Below are 26854 nucleotides of genomic sequence, written 5' to 3'. Positions count from 1 at the left end.
TCATCACTACTATATTGTGATCTGAGTGTATATCTGCTCCTGGGTACGCCTTACAGTCCAGTACCTGATTTCGGAATCTCTGTCTGACCGTGATGTAGTCTAATTGAAATCTTCCCGCATCTCCCGGCCTTTTCCAAGTATACCTCCTCCTCTTGTGATTCTTGAACGGGGTATTCGCTATTACCAGCTGAAACTTGTTACAGAACTCAATTAGTCTTTCTCCTCTTTCATTCCTTGTCCCAAGCAGATATTCTCCTGTAACCTTTTCTTCTACTCCTTCCCCTACAACTGCATTCCATTTCGTTTTACGTGATCAAAATACTGTACCGTCATGGGCGTCCACAAAGGATGGGGCCGGAAGGGGGGTGTGTGTGTCTCCACTCCCCCCCCTCCCCCCCTATGATGTGGAGCACAGTCCGTATTCACATCTGGATAACCATCGACTGCCTAGCATATAATAAGTTTCTTGTGTCAACTATAAAATTTACTTCCTGTAGAAACACAAATCTCGTCACTAACCAACTCATTTATTTTAAAAAATGGCCAGTGTTTAGTTTTGGACTTTCACCCACACCAATCCCAGGAAAAAGTTTGCCGATGCTTACGTTCTCTGCAGATGAATGTCCAAACAGAAAGAGTGAGAAATGGTCAATGTCTGTAAGAAAATGTCAGTTGCATAAGAGGTTACTTTGTAGCAGTATTTACATTTAAAGTTTATTACATATGTGAAGTAATATCCACTTTCACATCACAGAGATATCGGAAATATGACTCATGGAAGATATACACATCTGAACTAAGCCTAGATAATTGAAGGATAACGCTTATTTTTACATTTTTACATTTTCTGCGCAACATTTTCTGTGTCACAGTCATAGTTATCACAGTTCGTGCATTCTTGGGTTACAAGTGAAAAACATTCTGTCACATTCTGTTACTCGTCTTTCTTCGACACATTTTATCTGTTGCACCTAGTTTTCGTTGCAGTAATTTCGTTTTATAAAGTGGTCATTTGTAGCCAAACATTTTCTTCCTGTATTTTTAGTAGGAGATCCCACATACAGAAAAAATAGTCGATGTAGCTGAGTTTTTTCATAGTTTCCTGCATACGACTGTGTTCAGTAAGACTATAGCTAATATCAAGCCTTCATATTACACCAACGATTGCCAGTATTAAATCATATCAAACACCTTGATTACATCATGAGGGAAAGAGGAGAAAAATGCACTTTTACATCAGTTAGCAGTGCATACTTCAGCCTCCACTTAAGATTTAGTGTGTTTGTTGTTTGCTTGATTTTAGATATTGTTTCCAGTAAAAATTCAACAGTTACAGTGGGTGCACACCGGAAGCGGAGTGAATTCATTCTTCAGAGACAAACTGATCAGCTACTTCAGTAAAATAGTTAAGTCGTGCAACACTAATCTTAGAATAACTAGGGTTTCCCATGATATGGGATGAAAAGGGAACTTTTTGTAGCTGTTCAGATTGAAAAATCATAAGTGATCATTATAAGACGACAAATTGTTCGCCAAAATTTGCTGTAATGGATGTACTATCAGCAGTAAGTCCAAACACATAAATGTGACAAAAAGTATACGAGCAGTTCTACCTGGTACATAATATCGTCACCGAACCAGCAGTACATGAATATTTCGTACACGACCACCACAAGGTACCCGTCTAGTTTCACCAGGGCAGCGAAGTGTTGTTTGCTCTGCACAGACAGAAATTTACAATATATAATCATAGTAAGGACAAAAGAAAGTTAGAAAGGTTGCTGTTGTGTTTGCACCTCTACATGATCGTTATGTAAAAGATACAGTATCTACACCTACAAGAAAATGAGAACACTTACGGCTGTAATTACGAATAATGTCACACAGATGATAATTGTGGCTCCCATGAATTGGGAAAGAATAACAATATTTGCTAAGCCCTCCAAGTCGCCTACTAACCTGCAAGAGAATTAAAACAGAAGCTTAAGTCAAGAAGGTACAGTATACAAACACACATGTAAGTATAACAATCATTTTCCTAAACAATAGGATAACACCATTTACTCTACGGGAAGATAAAATTATCTCCCCACAAAGGCAGTTTATCTTTAAAGCAATTTAGTGCATTTTGTAACAGTTTATTATACTATACTCCGGTAATCGTTGTATAACTTTTAATTATAGTACCAGTATGCATTTATTTTTCAGATATATAATCAGTTCTGTATTTATGAAAGCCTGTGCAACCATGTGGAACAAATTATTCACATCGTTCCCGCATTAATAAGAGTAATAAATATAAATACGAACAATGCTGGCAGAATACTGTTCTTCATACAGGGTGTTTCAAAAATGACCGGTATATTTGAAACGGCAATAAAAACTAAACGAGCAGCGATAGAAATTCACCGTTTGTTGCAATATGCTTGGGACAACAGTACATTTTCAGGCACACAAACTTTCGAAATTACAGTAGTTACAATTTTCAACAACAGATGGCGCTGCGGTCTGGGAAACTCTATAGTACGATATTTTCCACATATCCACCATGCGTAGCAATAATATGGCGTAGTCTCTGAATGAAATTACCCGAAACCTTTGACAACGTGTCTGGCGGAATGGCTTCACATGCAGATGATATGTACTGCTTCAGCTGTTCAATTGTTTCTGGATTCTGGCGGTACACCTGGTCTTTCAAGTGTCCCCACAGAAAGAAGTCACAGGGGTTCATGTCTGGCGAATAGGGAGGCCAATCCACGCCGCCTCCTGTACGTTTCGGATAGCCCAAAGCAATCACACGATCATCGAAATATTCATTCAGGAAATTAAAGACGTCGGCCGTGCGATGTGGCCGGGCACCATCTTGCATAAACCACGAGGTGTTCGCAGTGTCGTCTAAGGCAGTTTGTACCGCCACAAATTCACGAAGAATGTCCAGATAGCGTGATGCAGTAATCGTTTCGGATCTGAAAAATGGGCCAATGATTCCTTTGGAAGAAATGGCGGCCCAGACCAGTACTTTTTGAGGATGCAGGGATGATGGGACTGCAACATGGGGCTTTTCGGTTCCCCATATGCGCCAGTTCTGTTTATTGACGAAGCCGTCCAGGTAAAAATAAGCTTCGTCAGTAAACCAAATGCTGCCCACATGCATATGGCCGTCATCAATCCTGTGCACTATATCGTTAGCGAATGTCTCTCGTGCAGCAATGGTAGCGGCGCTGAGGGATTGCCGCGTTTGAATTTTGTATGGATAGAGGTGTAAACTCTGGTGCATGAGACGATACGTGGACATTGGCGTCATTTGGACCGCAGCTGCAACACGGCGAATGGAAACCCGAGGCCGCTGTTGGATCACCTGCTGCACTAGCTGCGCGTTGCCCTCTGTGGTTGCCGTATGCAGTCGCCCTACCTTTCCAGCACGTTCATCCGTCACGTTCCCAGTCCATTGAAATTTTTCAAACAGATCCTTTATTGTATCGCTTTTCGGTCCTTTGGTTACATTAAACCTCCGTTGAAAACTTCGTCTTGTTGCAACAACACTGATTTCTAGGCGGTGGAATTCCAACACCAGAAAAATCCTCTGTTCTAAGGAATAAACCATGTTGTCTACAGCACACTTGCACGTTGTGAACAGCACACGCTTACAGCAGAAAGACGACGTACAGAATGGCGCACCCACAGACTGCGTTGTCTTCTATATCTTTCACATCACTTGCAGCGCCATCTGTTGTTGAAAATTGTAACTACTGTAATTTCGAAAGTTTGTCCGCCTGAAAATGTACTGTTGTCCCAAGCATATTGCAACAAACGGTGTATTTCTATCGCTGCTCGTTTAGTTTTTATTGCCGTTTCAAATATACCGGTCATTTTGGAAACACCCTGTATTATAAATCTTCGAGAACACTTTGCTAATCAATCAGAGTATGAAGGAAAACCCCCAGTGTAGCTTCATACACTTGATAAAGGCTACTGCGGGACTTAGGATCGGCGTAAATTGTGATTTGGGACTGACAAAACGCAAGTTCAGTTGGGCCGAGAACGGAAACGGTAACCGACACTTCCGTTTCAAAAGAACGATCTAGGAATTTGTCTCGAATGATCTAGAAGAACCACGTAATTTTCGTGGCTGGATAAGGATTAGCACTATGCTGTTCTCAAATTCGACCCCAGTCATTTGAACACTGGTGATATCTCTCTGGGAAATGAGGAAAAATTGGGGCTATACTTCTGGCTATGAAGTATCTTCGGATGGTTCTGTTGGTGGACCACTATCTTGAGAAGACGAAAGGCCGTGGTCATATTATCGTCCAGAAGTGAGGTTTCTCCGATTAAACATTCGGCACACAGTTTTAATCTGCCAGGAAGTTTCATATCACCGCACACTCCGCTGCAGAGTGAAAATCTCATTCCGAAAGCCGTCAGTTACTTGTCGGATTTAATCCAGTCTCAGTCTACAGGTTTACCCTGTACACCTCCCTCTTGACTTAACACATATCTCATTCTCCTGTTCCTTCTTCTTGTCAGTGTTTACACGTATGTTTGTACCTTCTCCGAATCTGCGGTGAACCTCGAAATTTCTTGTCTTATCTGTCCACCTAGTTTTCCGCATCCTGCTATCACCACACGTCAAAAGCTTGTATTCTCTTCTTCTCAGCGTCCTCCACAGTCCACGATTCACTTCCATAAAATTATTTGCTCCACACTAACACTGATCGAAAATTCTTCTTTGGCTATGTTTGAAACTAGTCGACTTGTATTGGCCGTCTTTTACTGTGCTTTCTATGCCGTCCTTGCTTCGTCCGCCGTACGCATTTTGCTTCCAACGTAACCGCATTCCATAACTTCGCCTACATTGCAGTCCCCAAATATGATGTTAATTTTATTATTAATCTCATTTCTGTTACTCCTCATCACTGTTACATTTTTGCTTTACCATCAGTCCACATTCTGCGTTCATTGGAATGTCCATTTCGTTCGTAAAATCCGGTTTTGCAGGACAGAGCGGATCAGGTTGTGGAAAGGGGCCAAGATCAGTTACTGTTACTTACACAAGAACACACAACTTTATTCCTCCAAAACACAATGCACAGTTTTCTCCTTAAAACATCAAGGACCAATTCATGGCTGAGGGCCCAAATAACTTCTCGATAATAAAGTTTAAATAATTACTTTTAATACACAAAGATTTAGACAAACGGCTGAAGGCCTTAAGTAAAATAAAATATCTTCTCCTCAAAAGGCCCAAAAAATAATATTTCAGATCATCAGAGGAAAATTCTTTAAACGGCGAGCATTTACAAATTTCGGCTAAACACCATATTAAGGAAAACTAAAGTTAATTCCTCGGCTGAAAGGCCAATAATATTTCAACCTAATAAAAGGGAACCTTAAAGACAAGCATTTACACAGTACAACAGAAAACCATGTTAAGAAGACTTCAGATATCTTGACGGCTGAAGGCCCAAACAATTATTCCAAAAATTAAAGACAAACCTTAAGATAAGCATTTTAAGAACTCAACATAATTAAAGATAAACTTTACAGACAGGGATTTACATATTACGGCTGAACGCCACAGATTTTAAAACAAATGCGGCTGAAGGCTTAAATACGTAGCAAACAACAATTTTAAATAAAACACGAATGAAGGCCTAATCTTAAAATACTTCACATGAGATTCGGCTGAAAGCCGTGTACTAAACATAGAGCAGACAAAATTAATACACAGTACCTGCAACCAAAGAAAATGCCAATTACTAACAACAAACAGTGGTGCTCAGAAGTGCCCCAATGGTCGGCCTGTGGAGGAAACTCTAACAACAGTTCAGATGAGACCGGCAGCCAAGCGTAACACTAAATAATCGGATGGAAACACGACCTAGTGACGCCTGAAGAATCAACGAACAAACTAATCAATTTCGTCTGTCGCAAGCGACCAACTGCCTACTCCAGTACGCAGACAGCATTCATCTGCTCAGTGGAAATTACAGAAGCTATACACAGTTCCACGTAAACACCCTTCCTCAAGGACTCGAACAGTCGTAAAAGCAATCACTGTGGAACAACGAGGACGGTCCATTCGACACACAGAGTTTCCACAAGCGGTCGGCGACCAAATACACGTCGTCCGATGAGACGACCGACAGAACGACCAACCCGGGTCGTTCCCACTCAAGTTACGCGTGTCGGCAACGGTCGGGTGAGTCTTGGCCGTCCGAACCTGACTGCAGCTCCAACCCGCCTCAACTCCATGTCCGTTCGGAACTCGGAGACACGGCGACCCGGGCCCACTGGCTCGAACCCACCCATGCAGAGGTAACTCCTCCCCATCGGCGACGACATCTCTGCACGAGGAAGGAACCGATACACGTCCTTCAAGATGACCAACTGACGAGGCCCAGAAACGGTCAAAAGACCAAATACACGTCGCCCGATGAGACGACCAACCGAACGTCCAACTAACTGGCGTCCCGCTCAAATCTCCTTCCTTCGGACAGATGACGTGTGTCGCCAGCGGTCGGCGAGCACTGGCTACACGCACCTCCCTGGCGCTCCGTCCCGACTGAAGTCCCGACGCACGACGACCTGGAAATACTAGCGGTCGTTCCAGACACAGTGCGACAGTGCACGTATCGATAAGCGCTGCTGCTGCCACACACGGGCAAGAAAAGTAGCAACCTAGTGACGCCAGTAAATCGAATTAAAAGAAAAACGAGGCGACAGAAGCATAAAAACGAGATGACGAGCAATAAACGGCACGACTGCAAGCCGCGCACGGCTCAGTTCGATATGCCCTGTAGTACTTTTTTCGCTTTCACTGTGTGTAGCAGTGTTTTAGTAGTGGTTTTCGTTGATATTCTGGCACCCTGAATTTTAGTCCCACTCTCCAAACATTTTTTTTATTTCTATTACGGCTTTTTAGAATTAGAGATTAAACAATGGGGGAAAATGCTGGATCCTGGCCCTATAACCTTTTTCATCCGTTATTGGTCTTCAATCATTATTATTGTTATTATTATTGCTATTACTATTCCTACTCTGTCTTTATACATATTGTATATTAAACATCTTTCCCTATAGTTTACACTTATAATTCTAAAAATTTCGAATATCTTGCTCCGTTTTTCACTGTCTAAAGTTTTTTATAGGTTGCAAAATCTTATGAAGGCGTCTTGATTTTTCTTCACTCTTGCTTCCGTTATCAAGTGTAACGTAAAATCTGCCTCTCTGGTGCCTATAGCTTTCATAAAGCCAGACTGATCATCATCCTGTAGATCTTCACTTTTTTTCGTTCTTCTGTATATTATTCTTGACAGAAACTTTGATGAATGAGCTGCTGAGCTGGCTGGACTACAGCTCTCTCAAGTATCCCACTTGCTCTCTTCGGGATTGCATGGATGATATTTTTCATACAGACTCATAGTACCTCTCCATTCTTCACACGAACTTCAATAGCCGTATGGTTGGTTGACACCTCGCCCACTGACTTTAGAAGTATAGGACGTATTGTATCTATTATCTTCTGCAATACTTCATCGCAAGACTTCCCAACCTTTGTTAATCTCTTTATTTAGTACCGAGTCGACAGTGTCTTCCATTTATACTCCCATTTCTTTCTCAGACAGTTCCTCCCCCCCCCCCCCCCTATCCTCCCCCCCAAGAGGTGTTCAGTGTACTGTTTCCAACTCTCCGCTCTCTTCTCTGCATTTAACAGTGGAATTCTTGAAAACTTATTGTTGAATCCTTTACTTTTCATTTCACCGGAGGTGGCTTTGGGTCTCCTATAAGTTGAGTCTGTCCTTCCGACGGTTATTTCTCTTTTTTTCTCTTCACGTTTTTCTTTCAGTCTCGTCGCCTTGGCTAATTTACACTTCCTATTTATATCGTTCCTAAGTGCCGTTCATTGCTGCATTTTTGTGCTTTCTTGGGGATGTGTGTACTTCCAACTTTCGTCGACTAGTTGAAGTACATCTTCTGTCAGCCAACGTTTCTTCGAAGTTATCTTCCTTACACCTATATTTGTCTCTCCAAGTTAGAAATAGCCACTCCTCTAAAGCTAAGCTGCGGTTTTAATTATCGCAGTATCTACACAATTAGTGAACTCCACTCGTACGTCATCATTCCTCTACTTTAGTATCCCAATTCTTGCAATATTGATTCTTCCCAAAGTGTTCCTTATACGCCGGCCTACTCATCGCTATTAAATTGTAATTCGAGTCTCTATCTGGTCCAGGACGCGTCTTACAGTGCAGTATCTGATTTCGGTACCTTAGTCTCACAATGATGTAGACCAGCTGGTAGCTTCCTGTGGCTCTAGGTATTTCCCAAGCGTATTTCCACCTCCTCCGCTTATTGTGAACAGTGTATATCCCATTTCCAGGTGAGGTATACTGCAGAGCGCTATTAGTCTTTATCTAATCTAATTTCTACTACCAAGTCCCCGTACACCTTCCTTGTGTTCCATCACCTACAACAGTGTTGCAATCACTCATAATTAGTAGATGTTCATCGCCCTTTACATACTGAATTACATGTTCCGAATCCTCATCTACTTGCTCAGTCTATTCATCTTGTGGTTGAGGTATCGGCATGTAAACTTCAGTTATTGTTGTTGGTGTTTCTTACCTTTCGATTATGATGACATTAATCCCATCCCTGAATGGTTCAAAGTAATTCACTCTCTGCGCTACCATCCTGTTCATAACGGGTCCTGCACCAGTTGTAGCTGCTTTTGACATTACTCAATATTTTCTGACCATATATTTTTCTATTTCACTTCACTGACCTCCTCAGTATCTAGATTGGAACTTTGCATTGGTCTTTCCGGGTTTCCACACTTCCCCACCACATTCAAACATCTGACATTCTACACTTGGTCTCGTACAATATTATTCTTTCAATTCTTATTGAATCTTCTTCTCACACCTCCCATCGCACCCCTCCCCACCCAACACCGCCCACTGTGGCGGAGGGGACTAATTCAGAACCTTTAGACAATGGCGATAGAAGGGTGACACTTTTACAATTACAGGACATCATTAAGTGATTTTAATGCAGTAGTTTTCTTTGCCGTCTGGTTCCTCATGCCGTTGATCATTGCTGATTCTTCCACCTTTCACAGTCAGATTCCCACTCCGAGGGTAAGAGGATGGCCTTGGTGTCTTTCAAAGTGATAATGCCGTTGCCATAACAAAGGTGTCATCTTACGCCAGAAGTTCTCCACCTCTGTTGTACACAGTTTGTACTCAAATTTAAGCAATAGCTCAAGTCGAACATGGGAACAAGAATCTTTTGCTTACATATTAAAGACGCTGTCCCTAGACCGCGCCGGTTGGTGTGACCGAGCGGTTCTAGGCGCTTCAGTCTCGAACCGCGCTACCGCTACGGTCGCAGGTTCGAATCCTGCCTCGGGCATGGATGTGTGTGTTGTCCTTAGGTTAGTTAGGTTTAAGTAGTTCTAAGTTCTAGGGGACTGATGACCTCAGCTGTTAAGTCCCATAGTGCTCGGAGCCATGTGAACCATTTGAACCCTAGACCGCAACAGGAACTGAAACTACTACACTCGTCCAATTTAATTACTACCAGCGCACTTCAGAGTGACAGGTATTTGGCTGGGCCATGTTTGTGTCAATGCACACACTTCCAGGCGCATTTCGCTGATTGTCTGCATAACAGCGAGGTCTAAAATCTTCTACGAGTTCGTTGAACTTGAAAACATCATCACTGAAACGGAAGAGAAAATAAAATAAGACGACATGGGATATACAATGTAATTAGGCTGTTTATGTTTTCTTATTGGCAATGTTACATAGCGCTCTGTGAGAGAATCACTGGCTGTGCTGTGTGCAGTCTGTGGCTAGTTTGCATTGTTGTCTGCCATTGTAGTGTTGGGCAGCGGCAGCTGGATGTGAACAGCGCATAGCGTTGCGCAGTTGGAGGTGAGCCGCCAGCAGTGGTGGATGTGGGGAGAGAGATGGCGGAGTTTTGTAATTTGTCATGAACTGCTACATATATTATGACTATTAAGGTAAATACATTGTTTGTTCTCTATTAATATCTTTCATTTGCTAACTATCCCTATCAGTAGTTAGTGCCTTCCCTAGTTTGAATCTTTTATTTAGCTGGCAGTAGTGGCGCTCGCTGTATTGCAGTAGTTCGAGTAATGAAGATTTTTGTGAGGTAAGTGATTTCTGGAAGGTATAGTTTAATGTTAGCCAGGGCCATTCTTTTGTAGGGATTTTTGAAAGTCAGATTGCGTTGCGCTAAAAATATTGTATGTCAGTTTAAGCACAGTCATGTATAATTTTTCAAAGGGGACGTTTCATATTGCATCGCAAATACGACACGCTCATAACTTGGAAACATTCTTACATCTGCACACCTGATTATAACAAGTGTCTATCTACGAGAATTGAGAGAATTTCTGCTAACTTATGAAATGCCTCCTGACTACTGAATGATTATTTTATGCTTTACTTTGTACATAGTTGCTTATTTAATTTGGTATCTGGTTTCCAGCTGTCTTGCAGCATTGGTTTCATAAAATAAAATTAAATGTATTTGCTAATGTGAACACTTTCTGTCAACAGATCTATTAAATAATTATTTTATGACCCACATTCTTCGAAAAAGGAGCTCTTGGAATGGAAAGAACAATAAGAAGGGACTTATAACAGTAACTGCATATATCATTTTCTTTTCAAGTACTTGGTAACTTTTTTGGTAGAATAACTTCTTGTGGTGCACCACTTTAATTACATAGACATTAAGATGTGAATATACATTTCTCTTATCTGCATTGTTATCTTTAGTGTACTATTTTTTCTACTTGAGCTATGTCATGTTTAGGTATTTCATTTTCTGCTGCTGTTTGCCAGGCATAGTGTTACTGAATTTGAATTTGTGTTACTCTGCTAAGCCAGTTTACTACTGATTTATTTTTCTTGTTTGCTGCGCATTGCCTCATATTAGTTGTAATGTTTAATTGCTTGGTAATTTAGATTTACTGTAGCTTGCTTTGCAAATTTGAATTTTTTTGTTCTTGCTGTTTGTGTTACTTGTTTTGTGCTGCTGCAATGCCTCGTCCCTTAGTTTAGTATCTGAGCTCAGTAGATTTAAATTAGCTTAAGAGGGGGTAGCCCATAAGAGAATGAGTTGCCATGAATTTGAAGAAATGCACTGAGAGGCTATATGAGAAAAGTACAGAAATCAGGTATAGATAGGACTTTTGGGAATAATGATGAACCAAGGGAGATCTCCATCCAAAATACTGCAGTAAAACAAACCCTGTCCTTTCCTTTTGTATTATTTTGCTATGTGTGTATGTACCATTGTGTATTTGTCTTTTTCCTGTCTTTAAGTGTTTAGCTAATAAGATTTATGTTGTAGAATTTTTCTAATACTATGTCATTTACTTTGTAAAGATGTTTAGACATTACTTGTTCTGTTTTATTTTAATGCTCATGTGTGAAATTGATGTTTCGAAAGTTATTCTGATCTTTTATGTATGTACTTATGTCATAATTCCTGTAACACTGATGTATATGTTTATTTCTATTCTTTTGTAAAGGCTGTGTTACTACAATTGTTATCTATATTGCTATGTTCTTTAATGATGTATTTTGTACCTTTGTAATTGTATTCTCATGTTATAATATTGTAATTGACACCAGTTCATCTAATTAAGTAACTTGTAAGCATTCATTTCACTGCACACATTTCTGTTGGTCATAGTAATGCACAATATGTAAGAAGTTGGGATTGATAGTGTTTGCACGTGTGTTAATAATTCAGCAAGGGACTGGCTAACAGCATTGCTGGTTCTAAGGACAATTCCAAAAACTTGGTGAGTGCACAAGTGGTGGTTATGGACTTGCGACATTATCCGCAAGACTCTTCAGTGGGTCTGCATCTTTGATGACCCATCAATACCATTATCTCTACAAGGACTACATTGGGGCTGCATCTTTGATGGCCCACCAATACCATTATTTCTACAAGGACTACAGTGGGTCTGCACCTCTGGTGGCCCACCAATATCGTAATCTCTACCAGGAATACAATGGGTATGCTCTGTGATGACCTACCTACCAATACTCTTCAAAACTTCGACTGACTCTGCTGTGGGTTTGCTCTGTTGTGGCCCATTACCTGTCTGCATGTCAAGAGTCAGCACTGCCTTTCCGTTGGAAGGACAACACTACATCTTCAAGATTGCATGGAAATCCTCTACTTCTGTGTGCAATTTCTTTTACTAATGAGACTTTGTGAAAAAAAAACTGTAATTGCTATTATGATGAATGATCAGGACTGTCTTTATGGACTGTGACAAAATTTTCGCTTTTGACCAACATTGTATCAATAATCGTGTGCCTTTAATTTCTTTGTTATTGTAATTATGAAAATTTTATCAAATCATTATTGGCCACTGCCCAAAACCATTTGTAAAATTTTTGTGGGGAGCATGGGGGCTATGTAAGTAGGCTGTTTATGTTTTCTTATTGCCAATGTTAAATAGCGCTCTGTGAGAGAATCACTGGCTGTGCTGTGTGCAGTCTGTGGCTAGTTTGCATTGTTGTCTGCCATTGTAGTGTTGGGCAGCGGCAGCTGAATGTGAACAGCGTGTAGCGTTGCGCAGTTGGAGGTGAGCCGCCAGCAGTGGTGGATGTGGGGAGAGAGATGGCGGAGTTTTGTAATTTGTCATGAACTGCTACATATATTGTGACTATTAAGGTAAATACATTGTTTGTTCTCTATTAATATCTTTCATTTGCTAACTATCCCTATCAGTAGTTAGTGCCTTCCCTAGTTTGAATCTTTTATTTAGCTGGCAGTAGTGGCGCTCGCTGTATTACAGTAGTTCGAGTAATGAAAATTTTTGTGAGGTAAGTGATTTCTGGAAGGTATAGTTTAATGTTAGTCAGGGCCATTCTTTTGTAGGGATTTTTGAAAGTCAGATTGCGTTGCGCTAAAAATATTGTATGTCAGTTTAAGCACAGTCATGTATAATTTTTCAAAGGGGACGTTTCAACAATACTGCGAGAATTATTTTACTGAACAGTTACCTGCAACTGGCACAGAAACGAGACTTCAGTTATACGGCACGGGGGCATGGAAAAAAGCAGTTGTTGCGAAGGGTGTGAGATGAAGAATTCAGGAAGAAGTAATATAAACCTTAAGTTTTCTATCAGAAAGGGCAAAGTACTTCAAAGAGAGGTTGGAAGAAATGGTCTTAAAAAGAGGTAAATCACCAAATGTAGACTAAAGGTAGTGGAATGTAGACGAAATAAATGAAGCGATCCTGAGGAAATTAAATTAAGAAATGAGGAAGATGTCCTAACAGAGGAGTTTTTGTATCTTGGCAGCACAATAACTCACTGTGATTGAGTTAGACGTGATATGCATACAGTCAAAAGCAAGGAACACACATTGACAAACAGTTCAGACAAGAGGAGCAAAGAAGCTTTTGAAATACAATATTACACGCGAGTTTGTGAGTATTAGAGCGACAGTTCGAGTAACTAGTGAGGACATACTCAACTGAATTGCGGAAAGAGAAATTTGTTGCAACACCTGACTAACAGAAGGCAGTTATTGACAGAAAATATCCTGCGGTATCCAATAATACACCATTCGGATATGGAGGAGAGAAAATTATTCCACGGGATGGAGAGCTTGGGGAGCTCAGCAGACTAGTTACGTAATGAAGGCCACAACAACTGCGTTTTGGAAAAGTTTTGTTTGATTCACGACTCTCCATACTGCGCTATTCGTATTATCTGTTATCCATTCTGTTGTCTAATCGCGGTCTGGAAAACAGGCTATTGTCTGCCGATAATGCGTCACCCCACTTCGTCGCTAACAAAGCAATGTTGTCTGTTAGTCAGTAGCTGGTCAGCCGTCACAGCCCGTTACTTTCAGGTGGTTGGTTCCGCTTTGTTCCGTGAATTTTCTGCTTTCGACACTCTGCCTCAGAAAAAAAAGTGAAGCATACAAAGGGCGTTAAGAAACGGAATAAAACTTCAAGGTTTTGGAGGAAATGTGACATTATTTCAACGGTTACAAAATCGAGTCAAAAGTAGAAAGAACTTGGCAGAACGAGTCCGCTTACCAATATGGCATTGCGCCCCCCTATAGCCTGAATATGTGAACTCCTTTGCGTTGTATCCTTCCATGAGGCGTGTTGGGGTTGGGTTGTTTGGGGAAGGAGACTAGACAGCAAAGTCATCGGTCTCTTCGGATTAGGGAAGGATTGGGAAGGAAGTCGGCCATGCCCTTTCAAAGGAACCATCCCGGCATTTGCCTGGAGAGATATAGGGAAATCACGGAAAACCTCAGTCAGGATAGCTGGACGCGGGGTTGAACCGTCGTCCTCCCGAATGCACGAGGCGAGGTGTAAGTTGTCCTTCATATGCTGTATACTGGCAATGAAACAGAGTTGCATGCGAGCTGGTCCAACATATGATATCTCGGGGACAGACGTGTGGATCTTGCTGCCAATGGGAGTACCTCATCTTCACACTGTTAATTGATACAGACACGTGTTATGCGTGGTGGAGCATTGCTGTGCTGAAAAATGGCAACAGAATTGCTTCGCATGAGGGATAAAACATGAGGATTCAGCATACCTGTGACGTACCTTTATACCGTCAGGGTTCCCTCAATCACTACCAACATTCATCTGAAGTCATACAAGGCGGCCTCCTATTCCAAGACGACAGAAGTAAAACTGCTTAGCCACGCAAAATCGAGCCGCGATCATTCTTGCCAACGATGGCTATTTGGGGTAGCGCAGAATTGCAGCAGTCACTGAACACAATGCAGTGCCATCGATCGACAGTCCATGCACATATGACAGAAATACTACAAATGCGGCCGCTTGTGTAGTGGTGTTAACAGCAGTCTACGCATAGGACGGTTATTTCCCAGTACGGCTGTTGCTAGTCTCTGACCTAAAGTGCAGGAAGACACAGAATATAGTAGAGAGTCTCTTAGCTGTTTTTGGGCGACAGGAACATATTTAAAGATATGCTTCCTAAATAAGACATTGATCTTTTCTTGTAGTTGCTCAGGCGTGGTCGAGTGAATCCTTCACTAGAAGTATGTCCACGGTCACGTTATCATGTGCAGAACAAAATCGAGCCACTGTAACATCCGAATGCCCTACGAGTCTGGATGTTATGCGATTAGACTAGCCGGCCTAACGGAGATCCACAATGGCGCCACTTTCAAATTCTGTCAGATCTCATAACAATGTCTTACCCGAGAACACGGCATCTCCGTATCCTTCACAAGCATCACACATCATCTGACTGTATTCATGTCGCTTACACTCCCTACCTGGCTGCGAACAACATTAAACGCGAGCAGTGCTAACGCTTTATAGTGGATCTTCTACCTCTCATAGCATCAGCTCTAATCACGTGCATACTATGTGAGAGAGCGCATATGCACGAAATCACATTGACATTACACCATATTTTCTGGATGCTTCATTTCTTTGTCGATCAACGTACTTGTGAGCGATACAGAAGAGCAAGGTTACATAGTATAGGTGGTAGCAACGTCCTCTTCGAGTTCATCAGCCCTGAAATGACGGTAGTCAACAAACAAAGTATGTAATATATAACAACTTAAAGATTTTCAACAAACCTTGTCATGATGAAGAAGCTAGGCTGAACACTAACTTTGAAGACGCGCGGAAATTGGCTGCAGAATGCTATAGAGTCTGAGAAAGAACAGTTCATTGTGTTCGTTGTATCGAAACTTTGTCAGAGGCTGTAGGTGCGTGTGTGCGTGTCGTCCTCGATTCATCATGGAAACGATGTAAACGGGAACGCAGTTTAACTGGAACGGACTATTTTAGTAAAGAAGTTGTCTTGAGAACTGTGTTAGAATACTACAACTAAGAAAGTTATATTGTGGACAGTAACGTCTCTGCGTACCGTAATGCAAGTGGTCAATAATTCACCATGTGCTACACATATACATTATGAAAAGAAATTTCTCATTCATTGTACTCCATAAATTTCCTAAATGATAAAAACAAGTTGGAAATTGTAATTTCACGTTCGGTATATCTTTAGCAACATCAGTAAAGTAGTTTTGTGTACTTCCACACAGAATATGCATTCTTGTACATGGATCCAACACACAAAAATATTAATTTTATAATTTTTCAAAACACTTAATTCCTTTTTATTGTTACATCTATTTCCAATTTATTTTTTCAAAATTAATTCCATTTGAAGTCGTTGACATTCAAAGATTATTCATGAGAAATTCATTCGTTATGTGAAAGAATTTCTTTGACACATGCTTTACATTTGTTCTCCTTGGCAGGCGGTTGCGAGAAATTGTTGCTGTATGAATCTGGCGATAAGTAGTTGTACTGTATGTATTTTGAGGCTGCGAGATATCTGAATGTTGAAATTGTAATGCCTCATAATAAGAAAATTAATTGTTCTATGTGAAACATAAAGCCCTCCAAAAAATTTTTCAACGTGTTCTTCTACCTGTTGAGCCAACAAAGAAGTCGAACTACATCGAATGGAGAAAACAAGTAATGAAAATTAGTAAATCTATTTTACCATATTTATTGTATTACGAATAATTTGATTGGTGGTGATATTTGTTCTCTGTTGCAGAACATATAACGCGAACAGATGCAAGGTTTGTTGCAAAATTAAGATGCTGTTTCTTGGAAAGTGGTTTGACCAACTACAACACGAAATTGAGTGCGAAGTCTCGGAAACGCCTCTCGAAGACATCAGTTGCACTGGTCAACAAAAATTTACTTTTTTCTGTAACTGGGATGAAAGCAACTAATATTTATGTTTTCGGGTGTGCTAATAACGAAATTGTTACTGAAAATTCAAGATTAGCTCTCGTTTTGAAGTTATGATATCTTTATGTTATTGCCCATATAAGCTTATACATGTATTTACCTTGTTGTTATCCCTCAGAGGAAGGTCAGTAAGGCCTAACCGCTCTGCCTCGAGTTCGTATTTTTCTGCTTGTGATTCCCTGATTAGTGGCCAGCAGTAGTCGGCTAACATCGACGCACTCCACTATCCCTGGTGTCTCATATCCATGACCGAAATTTGCTGGTGAAACAGTCGTCCGTGCTCGTCGGCTACAGCACCCGAGTTGTCAGGAGGTAAGTCCAAATGAGAATCTAGGAAATGTAACTTAAAGACATGTTGCAGCCCAGTCTGTAGAATCAGTGCAGAAGGTTTGCCACTAGATATTTACAGTTTTCTGCCCTCTTACTTCCTAGAATGTTTTTTGATACTGAACAAACGCATCCCAGGCTAACTTTCCGTCACCTGTGAGGATGGCGCTGAAATGCTGATCTTCATACAATATGCTTACCTGAGAACTAACGAAAATCCACTCTTTTATTTTCGCATCACAGAGACGTGGAAATTTCTCACACAAATAGAAAATGCTTCCCCAGTTTTGTCCAAGGCCTTAACGAGATTTTTCATTAGGTCCAAGTTTATAAGAAGTGCAGGGAGAATTATCTTCTGGGATTCGACATGTGTCTCGTGCGTTACATTGTGAGAACCTGGTTGATGTAGTTGACACTGAGACTAATCTTTCCTTTGTAATGAAGTGCTTTCGCGTGGCTATCCCAAAGTCACTAGAAGCAAAGGAATTTGATGTAGCCGTGTTGCAGCCCAAGTAATATGCCTATGACTTTCAGATCCCCTGTAATCTGCCTTTTAAAGTTGTCATAGTTTAATCGCCATAACAATTGCTTCGTGTTGTCATATGTTTCTTTCATGTAAGGTGCAGACCCAATCGGATTCGATGGTAGCACGTTGTCATTACGCAGTAGCACAAATTTGAGACTTACTCTGGAGTAGTCAATAAAGAACCTCGACTGATTACTTTTCTGCTCTATGCCCACAGTTGCCATTAGTCCCCGTACATCGCTATAAAATACCAATTTCTCTTCACATTCGAAACAATGGAAGAAATGGCATCGGGCTGTTATGGAATGCACTAACTAGACATCAGTAACACGTCTTGCAGCACACAAACAGAACACAACTCGTAACAGAATCAAACTACGCGTAAATGGAACATGCTCCTCTCCCCCCTTTTGCTCCCGTTTCTCCTTATTGCTACGACCCCGGGCTAAAATTAGTGTCAAAATACAGACAGATATTGTTGTTTTAAATTTCATTGGTCTATCTTCCATTAGCGGGATTTCCAAACCTATGTGGGAGGGTATCGACAATGAATGCTAACAAAATACGGTTAAATACACCTCCCTCAACATTGAAACGAGAGCTAATTCGAGTTTTTCATTGTCGTTTTCGTTATCAGCGTGGTCGATATAGTTGCCAAGCATTTAATTCATAAAAATTACATTTTAACCGTTGGCTGGTGTTATTGGTTGAGGCAGTGTAAAGATGGACATAAATTTATTAAGAAATTTAGGGATATTGCCCCTCTAGAGCTCCGTCTTTGCAAACTATGCATTTATAGCATATCTGTACCGAGTACAAAAGGCCTGTAGTTTATCTAGATGGATTTGGCGAAATCATAGGAAGAAGTCCTTTTGATGTGACTCCAAGGTAAGTGTTTTAGGTGATGGGTGCAGTGATGAAGAGTCTTTGAAAGATGGAAATACACTGCCTGAAAAAAAGAGAAGCACTAAGAAGACATTTCGGATGTACCGTAGCTTTCCCCAGGTATGTGAATGATATGGTTTCAATGCGCTCTGCAAAACAGAACAGCTTGATAGAGTGAATTGAAATCCTAATCATTTGCATACCAAGAATGCAATAGTGACGCTGCAGTTGTCGACTGGTCTAATCGTGCAATACTAAGATTCTTGGTGCATCGGATGTAACAGTAGCCTGATGTTGTACCGCATGGGAACGTGATACCAAGCATATAAAGGCTTCACTAGACCACGTCTGAGCAGCTCAAGAGAGCATCACCATTTTTGTGCACCGACCACGCCTCTGCGCGTGCCTTCTGACGATATATAATGGACTGGCCGCAACAGTCTACATCATTCCACGCAATCAGTCAGAGAGTAACTGCAGATGGACGCGGGAATTACCACCCCATTCATACGCTGCCGTTAGCATCGCAACACAAAGAGCTTCGCTTGGAGCTGTGCGATGACTGGGACGCATGGACTACTGATGGATGTTTCGCATTGTGTTCAGTGATGAATCACAGTTCTGCCATACCCAGTATGACTTCGCCAGGGGGTACCGAGACGACAGGAGGAGAAGTGCCGTTCTTCCAATGATTTGGAGAGACATATCAGTGTTCCTCCTGGGATCACGACGTAGGAGTCATCGGATATAGTTTCAGGTCGTGGGCAGTAGTGATTGATGGGACCTGACAGTACAACAGTGTGTCACGATCATCCTTCATCCTCATGTGATACTGTTCATGACACTATCACGGTGCCACGAATTAAATGTGCTTCTATGGACAGTGTACGTGATGCTGAGGCATTCCTATGTCCTGGGAGACCCTCAGACCTGTCCTGTTTGAAAACGAGTCGGAACAGCTCGGACGTCAAATCCATCCGCATGCTATTATCGAAGCTACTGGAACCAGGAGCCTTTACTGATATTAGTAAAGCACGTGGAGAAATCACGGCAGCTGCACAGTCCATAACCAAAAAAGTGAATTGAAATAAAAATCACACTTCCAGTCACAAATTCGTATTGCGTGTATAATGATAAGTTCAGTGACGCTAATAACTGACCTATAAATGAATTAATTAAAAAATCAATGAAAGTAATCGTTCATGGACGAAAACCAACTTTCTCCGATCCCATCTGACACCACTTATGGTGTACCTGTCTAGGAGATTCTCGAACGGTGGCAAAGGAGCAATTTTCATGCTCACCAATCAGTTTATTCAGAAAATTCATAGGACTGAAAAATTCTGTTGAAGCGGAGAGCCGTTATTTTCAAATTCAAGCTGTCGTCTCGCCGAGGCGTGTAGCTCCACCCATCAAGTTCGCAGAACTGGCAACCGTCACATGGTTACCTTCATGACCACAAGGAGGCCGAGCTGCATAGACTGACCCAGGCCTCCCTCCCTTCCTGCCCGACAGCAGTGGCAACCTTTCCCATTGCCACATTGCGCGGTGTTAGCTACAAGGACCTTTTCTATCAGAGGAGGCACACTGTGCCAAACTGCGATGTGACACTCTCCCAGTCCAGTTTCTTTGCAGCTTTTGGTCGCGTCCAGTTAGATGTCAGTAGTAGTGTGGGAAATGCCGCCATGTAGTTAAACCAGACGTAGAAGTATGAAACCGGAATTTGGTTGCAATAATTACACGTCTGCTGCTTGAAACTGATAAACAATATTTTATTCAAAATAATCTGCGTTACGAATACCACGCCAGAAAGAAGTTTTTTTTTTTTTTTTTTTTTTTTTTTTTTTTTTTTTTTTTTTTAAGCGAACCAGTCAGCGAGCCATTTTCGTACATCGTCATAGGAATCGAAGCATTGTTCCGCGAGAGTGTCTCCCAGTGATGCAAACAGATGATAATCGAACGGAACCAAGTCCGGAGAATAAGCCGCATGCCCTAGTATTTCCCAACTGAACGCCCCGATCGTTTCCCCGACCCATTTTTCTATGTGTGACCATGGGGAAATATGACTTTGTGTTGCCTTTTTCCATGTTCCATTGGTTTTTCAAGTAATGCTCGATTTAAATCGATCATTTGCCGTTGGCAGCACTCAGTGTTAACTGTTTAACCAGGTTTTAGCATCTCATAATAGAAGACACCTTTCTGATCCCACCAAACACAGAGCATTGTCTTCTTCCAAAGCGATTTGGTCGTGCAGTGGATGTCGACGGTTTGCCTGGATTCACCCTTGATTTACGACCCTTAGAATTCTAAAAATATATCCATTTTTCATCACCTGTCACTATTCGGCAGAGAGGCAACTTTCTTCTGTATCTGACGAGCAGCATTTCATAATTGGTTTTTCGATTTGCTTGCTGTCTTTCATTCAGTTGATGCGGAACCCATTTTCATACATTCTGCACCTTTCCCATAGCTTTCAACCAAATAGAAACGACTTTTGCGTCACATTCAGCTGTTCGGCGGATTCCTCTTGTGTCTGAGTATTATCTTTAGCCAATAAGGCCTGCAATTCGTTGCCTTCAAACTTCTTCGGTGGTTTTCCGCGCTCGTCGTTTCTCACGTCAAAATCACCGTGTTCGAATTATTTGAACCACTCGAAACCCTGTGTTTTCCCAAGAGCATTTTTGCCGAAAGCCCCGACAAGCATTCTATGTAATCCTGCAATAATTTTATTCAAATGATAACAGAAAAACCAATGCAGTCAGCACATAGTAGTTTGTAGGCACAAAACTCGACATATTTACGGGTTTGAAAGAGATGCAGATATATGGAACTGGGGTTACTGTGTGTTGACATTCATCACCAGCCGTTACAGGAAGCAGATGGCGCTGCAGACGCGGTCTCACGGGCCCTACACCGACGCCTAGCAAAAAATGGTTCAAATGGCTCTGAGCACTATGGGACTCAACTTCTGAGGTCATTAGTCCCCTAGAACTTAGAACTAGTTAAACCTAACTAACCTAAGGACATCACAAACATCCATGCCCGAGGCAGGATTCGAACCTGCGACCGTAGCGGTCTTGCGGTTCCAGACTGCAGCGCCTTTAACCGCACGGCCACTTCGGCCGGCGACGCCTAGCACCATCTGTAGGGAAATACTGGTTCCATACTTCTACACCTGGTACATTTAATCGCTTTAGTCAAGATGTTTCGCTGTAGAATGCTCGTATGAACTTCGGCCTTGATTAAGATGTAAATACGCTATTTGGACCACAAAGAAACAGAATTATGAATCTACCGGAGTTAAGGCGTTAAGCTTTGTCGCGTTGCCGCTGTCCATGTGTCCGCATTACGTGATTCCTGATGACTAACTACTTTCCGTGGTGATTCCCAGTTTCCAAAATTTACCTCAGGTTTTCTGATTATCACTCTCTCTAGGGACAGGAAAATGATTCGTTGATACTGTTTCAATCCCCGGCCGCGCGGGATTAGGCGCTGCAGTCATGGGCTGTGCGGCTGGTTCCGGTGATGGTTCGAGTCCTCCCTCGGGCATGGGTGTGTGTGTTTACCCGTACGATAATTATTTAGATTAAGTAGTGTGTAAGCTTAGGGACTGACGAACTTAGCAGTTAAGTCCTATAAGGTTTCACACACATTTGAACATTTTTTCAATCGCCGTTATTTGTCTTGTACGTTTTACGTCATTCAGTTAAACCAGTTTCACACTTCTTGCGTTATTTTATGTTTCATGGTGGATTAAATTTATGTTTTCAAGATCAAATTTATGTGACATGTATGTATTAAATATTTTAGTGTTTTTGGAATTTTCCACAGTTTGAAGAAAAAATTTTTCTTTAAAATACACTCCTGGAAATGGAAAAAAGAACACATTGACACCGGTGTGTCAGACCCACCATACTTGCTCCGGACACTGCGAGAGGGCTGTACAAGCAATGATCACACGCACGGCACAGCGGACACACCAGGAACCGCGGTGTTGGCCGTCGAATGGCGCTAGCTGCGCAGCATTTATGCACCGCCGCCGTCAGTGTCAGCCAGTTTGCCGTGGCATACGGAGCTCCATCGCAGTCTTTAACACTGGTAGCATGCCGCGACAGCGTGGACGTGAACCGTATGTGCAGTTGACGGACTTTGAGCGAGGGCGTATAGTGGGCATGCGGGAGGCCGGGTGGACGTACCGCCGAATTGCTCAACACGTGGGGCGTGAGGTCTCCACAGTACATCGATGTTGTCGCCAGTGGTCGGCGGAAGGTGCACGTGCCCGTCGACCTGGGACCGGACCGCAGCGACGCACGGATGCACGCCAAGACCGTAGGATCCTACGCAGTGCCGTAGGGGACCGCACCGTCACTTCCTAGCAAATTAGGGACACTGTTGCTCCTGGGGTATCGGTGAGGACCATTCGCAACCGTCTCCATGAAGCTGGGCTACGGTCCCGCACACCGTTAGGCCGTCTTCCGCTCACGTCCCAACATCGTGCAGCCCGCCTCCAGTGGTGTCGCGACAGGCGTGAATGGAGGGACGAATGGAGACGTGTCGTCTTCAGCGATGAGAGTCGCTTCTGCCTTGGTGCCAATGATGGTCGTATGCATGTTTGGCGCCGTGCAGGTGAGCGCCACAATCAGGACTGCATACGACCGAGGCACACAGGGCCAACACCCGGCATCATGGTGTGGGGAGCGATCTCCTACACTGGCCGTACACCACTGGTGATCGTCGAGGGGACACTGAATAGTGCACGGTACATCCAAACCGTCATCGAACCCATCGTTCTACCATTCCTAGACCGGCAAGGGAACTTGCTGTTCCAACAGGACAATGCACGTCCGCATGTATCCCGTGCCACCCAACGTGCTCTAGAAGGTGTAAGTCAACTACCCTGGCCAGCAAGATCTCCGGATCTGTCCCCCATTGAGCATGTTTGGGACTGGATGAAGCGTCGTCTCACGCGGTCTGCACGTCCAGCACGAACGCTGGTCCAACTGAGGCGCCAGGTGGAAATGGCATGGCAAGCCGTTCCACAGGACTACATCCAGCATCTCTACGATCGTCTCCATGGGAGAATAGCAGCCTGCATTGCTGCGAAAGGTGGATATACACTGTACTAGTGCCGACATTGTGATGCTCTGTTGCCTGTGTCTATGTGCCTGTGGTTCTGTCAGTGTGATCATGTGATGTATCTGACCCCAGTAATGTGTCAATAAAGTTTCCCCTTCCTGGGACAATGAATTCACGGTGTTCTTATTTCAATTTCCAGGAGTGTATCTTGTACCGTTAACTTTTACTTTCATTTTTAGCGACTGAAAAGAATACTCTTCTGGAAACAACTCCTTCATTTACTAGGCAGTTTACTGACATACATCATACGATTTCCGAAATTTTTACTGACATTAGAATCCGTTACGCGCTAACAATACTGTAAGTCGAAGAGATGACCAAAACCCGTCTAATAATTTTTTCATAATGTGGGACCACAGTCACAATGTATTTCTTTAAAGTCAGTACCGCCATTAGGCTGTTCTTTTATCTGCAGTTTCACATTCAGACGATCATGATTCCAGCTTTAAGTTGTCATTATCAAGTGTTTTAATGTTATACAGTGCCTAAGATGTCATACTATCCTACTTAAGCCGGCGGGGTGGCCGAGCGGTTCTAGGCACTTCAGCCTGGAACCGTGCGACCGTAAGGGTCCCAGGCTCGAATCCTGCCTCCGGCATGTATGTTTTTGATGTCCTTAGGATAGTTAGGTTTAAGTAGTTCTAAGTTCTAGGTGACTGATTGAGGTGCCACCGCCAGACACCACACTTTCTAGGTGGTAGCCTTTAAATCGGCCGCGGTCCGTTAGTATACACCGGACCCGCGTGTCGCCACTGTCAGTGATTGCTGACAGAGCGCCGCTACACGGCAGGTCTAAAGAGACTTACTAGCACTCAGCCCAGTTGTACAACCGACTTTGCTAGCGATGGTTCACTGACAAAATACGCTCTCATTTGCCGAGACGATAGTTTAGCATAGCCTTCAGCTACGTTATTTGCTGCGACCTAGCAAGGCGCCATATTCAGTTAGTATGTCTTCTAAAACAGATAATATTGTGAGTCATGTACCGTCAAGAGCGACGTTCATCATTAATGGATTAAAGTCAAATATCCAACTAATTACATCCGCGTTCTGAATTGCAATTCCTTGTCATGTTCCAGAGCTCACGTGAGTATAGTCCTTCCCTCCTCACGCCAGACTGTGTGAGCTAAAACGCGTGCATTTCGGCCTCCCCTCGTAAAACGGTGTTGGCTCTTCATCCAACCCAAAACTGATGACTTCAGCAGTTAAGTCCCATAGTGTCCAGAGCCATGTCGTATTTAAAATATACTATTAGACACATTGTATAATGGTCAATACGTCTGGTAAAAGCCTACTGCTTTGTTTTATCACCGAGTATACCATCTTGAGTCAAGATGAATAGAGTCAGATGAGTCTAATGGCGGTACTGAGTTTAAAGAAAAACCCGTCTAGTTTCGTGGCAACGAGTGTAGAATGCAGATTACAGCAGTAGACAACAACAGAAAGAAGGCCAACAAAGGTTATACTCACTTTATGACGTCTTTGTGGTGCTCCACGCACTCACACAGTTCTCTCCATGCGGAATCTTCCTCTGTTCCCTCATCCCTGGTGCCTGCTGGTGACTCACTTACATGTCCGTTACGGTAGATGTCCTCCCGAATTTGGGTGATCCTGACGTTGAGGACTTCCAACTGGGCAGCAACGTGGATGATGAGGCACGCGAAGAAGAGGTCGATGCACATGGCGGCGAAGTGCGAGTACTGCATGCTGAAGTACTGCAGCACGGAGAGCAGCTCGTAGATGGGGGTGACGGAGTCGCGGCCCGTGTACCACGCCGTGGCGGGCAGCTCGCGCTCCGGCGGGCCGACGCCGAAGGCTCGGATGATGGACGGCGTGATGGCGAAGACGACGGGCAGCCAGCCGCCGATGAGGGCCATGTGCACCGTGATCCTCGTGGCCGACCTGTACGACCTGGCCAGGATGGCCGCTATGCGGGGGTTCCCCAGCGCGCTCTGCTCGCGCCTGCGGTCGTCGATGGTGCGCACGATCTTGAAGACGTCCTCCTGCCTGACGACGAAGATGATGAACTTGATGATGCCCAGGATGGTCGTGACCAGTAGGCACACGTCCTGGATCACCTTGTTGGCGTCGCCCCAGAAGTAAAACACCCCTTGCACCTGGCCGTAGAGGAAGCTGAACTGCGTGAAGAGCACCCAGATCCGGTACAGGGTGAAGCCGGGAACCCCGGGTGGCCGCCAGGAACCACCCAGGGCCAGCACGCGGGCCACCAGCCACAGGGCCGTGTCTGACCAGGGGATGTCCTTGTCCTTCATACTCGTTGCCTCAAGCTGCACAAAAAGAGACACGTTCAAAATTTTACTACATGACTGGTCATGAAAAGGAGACATCCACAGTACCCAAGATGATCAGATTCTAACGTACTTGAATTCAAAAGCAGTCACATGATTATATCAACGGCAGACCGACGGATTCAGTGTCACCTGCAATCTTTTTGTGCACGTGAAGCAATAAGGAAAGTATACAGAGTCCTCCACAAAACCTCTTACAAACTTCTAGTAAATATAGAGAGGGCTGAGTAGACAGTACACTGATAAGATGAAACGTTATGACCTCCTGCCCAATACCCTACTGGCAATTAAAATTGCTACACCACAAAGATGACGTGCTACAGACGCGAAATTTAACTGACAGAAAGAGGATGCTGTGATATGCAAATGATTAGCTTGTCAGAGCATTCACACAAGGTTGGCGCCGGTGGCGACCCCTACAACGTGCTGACATGAGAAAAGTTTCCAACCGATTTCTCATACACAAATAGCAGTTGACCGGCGTTGCCTGGCGAAACGTTCTTGTGATGCCTCGGTTAAGGAGGAGAAACGCGTACCATCACGTTTACGACTTTGACAAAGGTCGGATTGTAGCCTATCACGATTGCGGTTTATCGTATCGCGACATTGCTGCTCGCGTTGGGCAAGATCCAATGGCTGTTAGCAGAATATGGAATCAGTGGGTTCAGGAGGGTAATACGGAACGCCGTTCTGGATCCCAACGGCCTCGTATCACTAGCAGTCGGGATGACAGGCATCTGGCTGTAACGGATCGTGCAGCAACGTCTCGATCTCTGAGTCAACAGATGGGGACGTTTGCGAGACAACAACCATCTGCACGAA

The 26854-nt window shown here is 43.2% G+C and overlaps 1 protein-coding gene across 1 annotated transcript in view; it reads right to left on the bottom strand.

The window, feature by feature from the left end:
* The window catches only part of LOC126413223 (odorant receptor Or2-like), a 61916-nt gene extending 36316 nt beyond the window's left edge, over positions 1-25600 (bottom strand). Inside the window, exons 1-3 of the mRNA XM_050083120.1 lie at positions 25194-25600; positions 1860-1959; positions 1614-1718 (exon numbers count right to left, since the gene is read on the bottom strand). Coding sequence (XP_049939077.1) covers positions 1614-1718; positions 1860-1959; positions 25194-25600 — 612 coding nt within the window. The remainder of the gene's footprint in view (positions 1-1613; positions 1719-1859; positions 1960-25193) is intronic.
* Between the last annotated feature and the right edge of the window lie 1254 nt (positions 25601-26854).

This window comes from Schistocerca serialis, chromosome 7 (genome assembly GCF_023864345.2).
Source record: "Schistocerca serialis cubense isolate TAMUIC-IGC-003099 chromosome 7, iqSchSeri2.2, whole genome shotgun sequence".
NCBI classification, from domain to species: domain Eukaryota; kingdom Metazoa; phylum Arthropoda; class Insecta; order Orthoptera; family Acrididae; genus Schistocerca; species Schistocerca serialis.
This window is presented reverse-complemented; position numbering and strand designations above follow the sequence as displayed.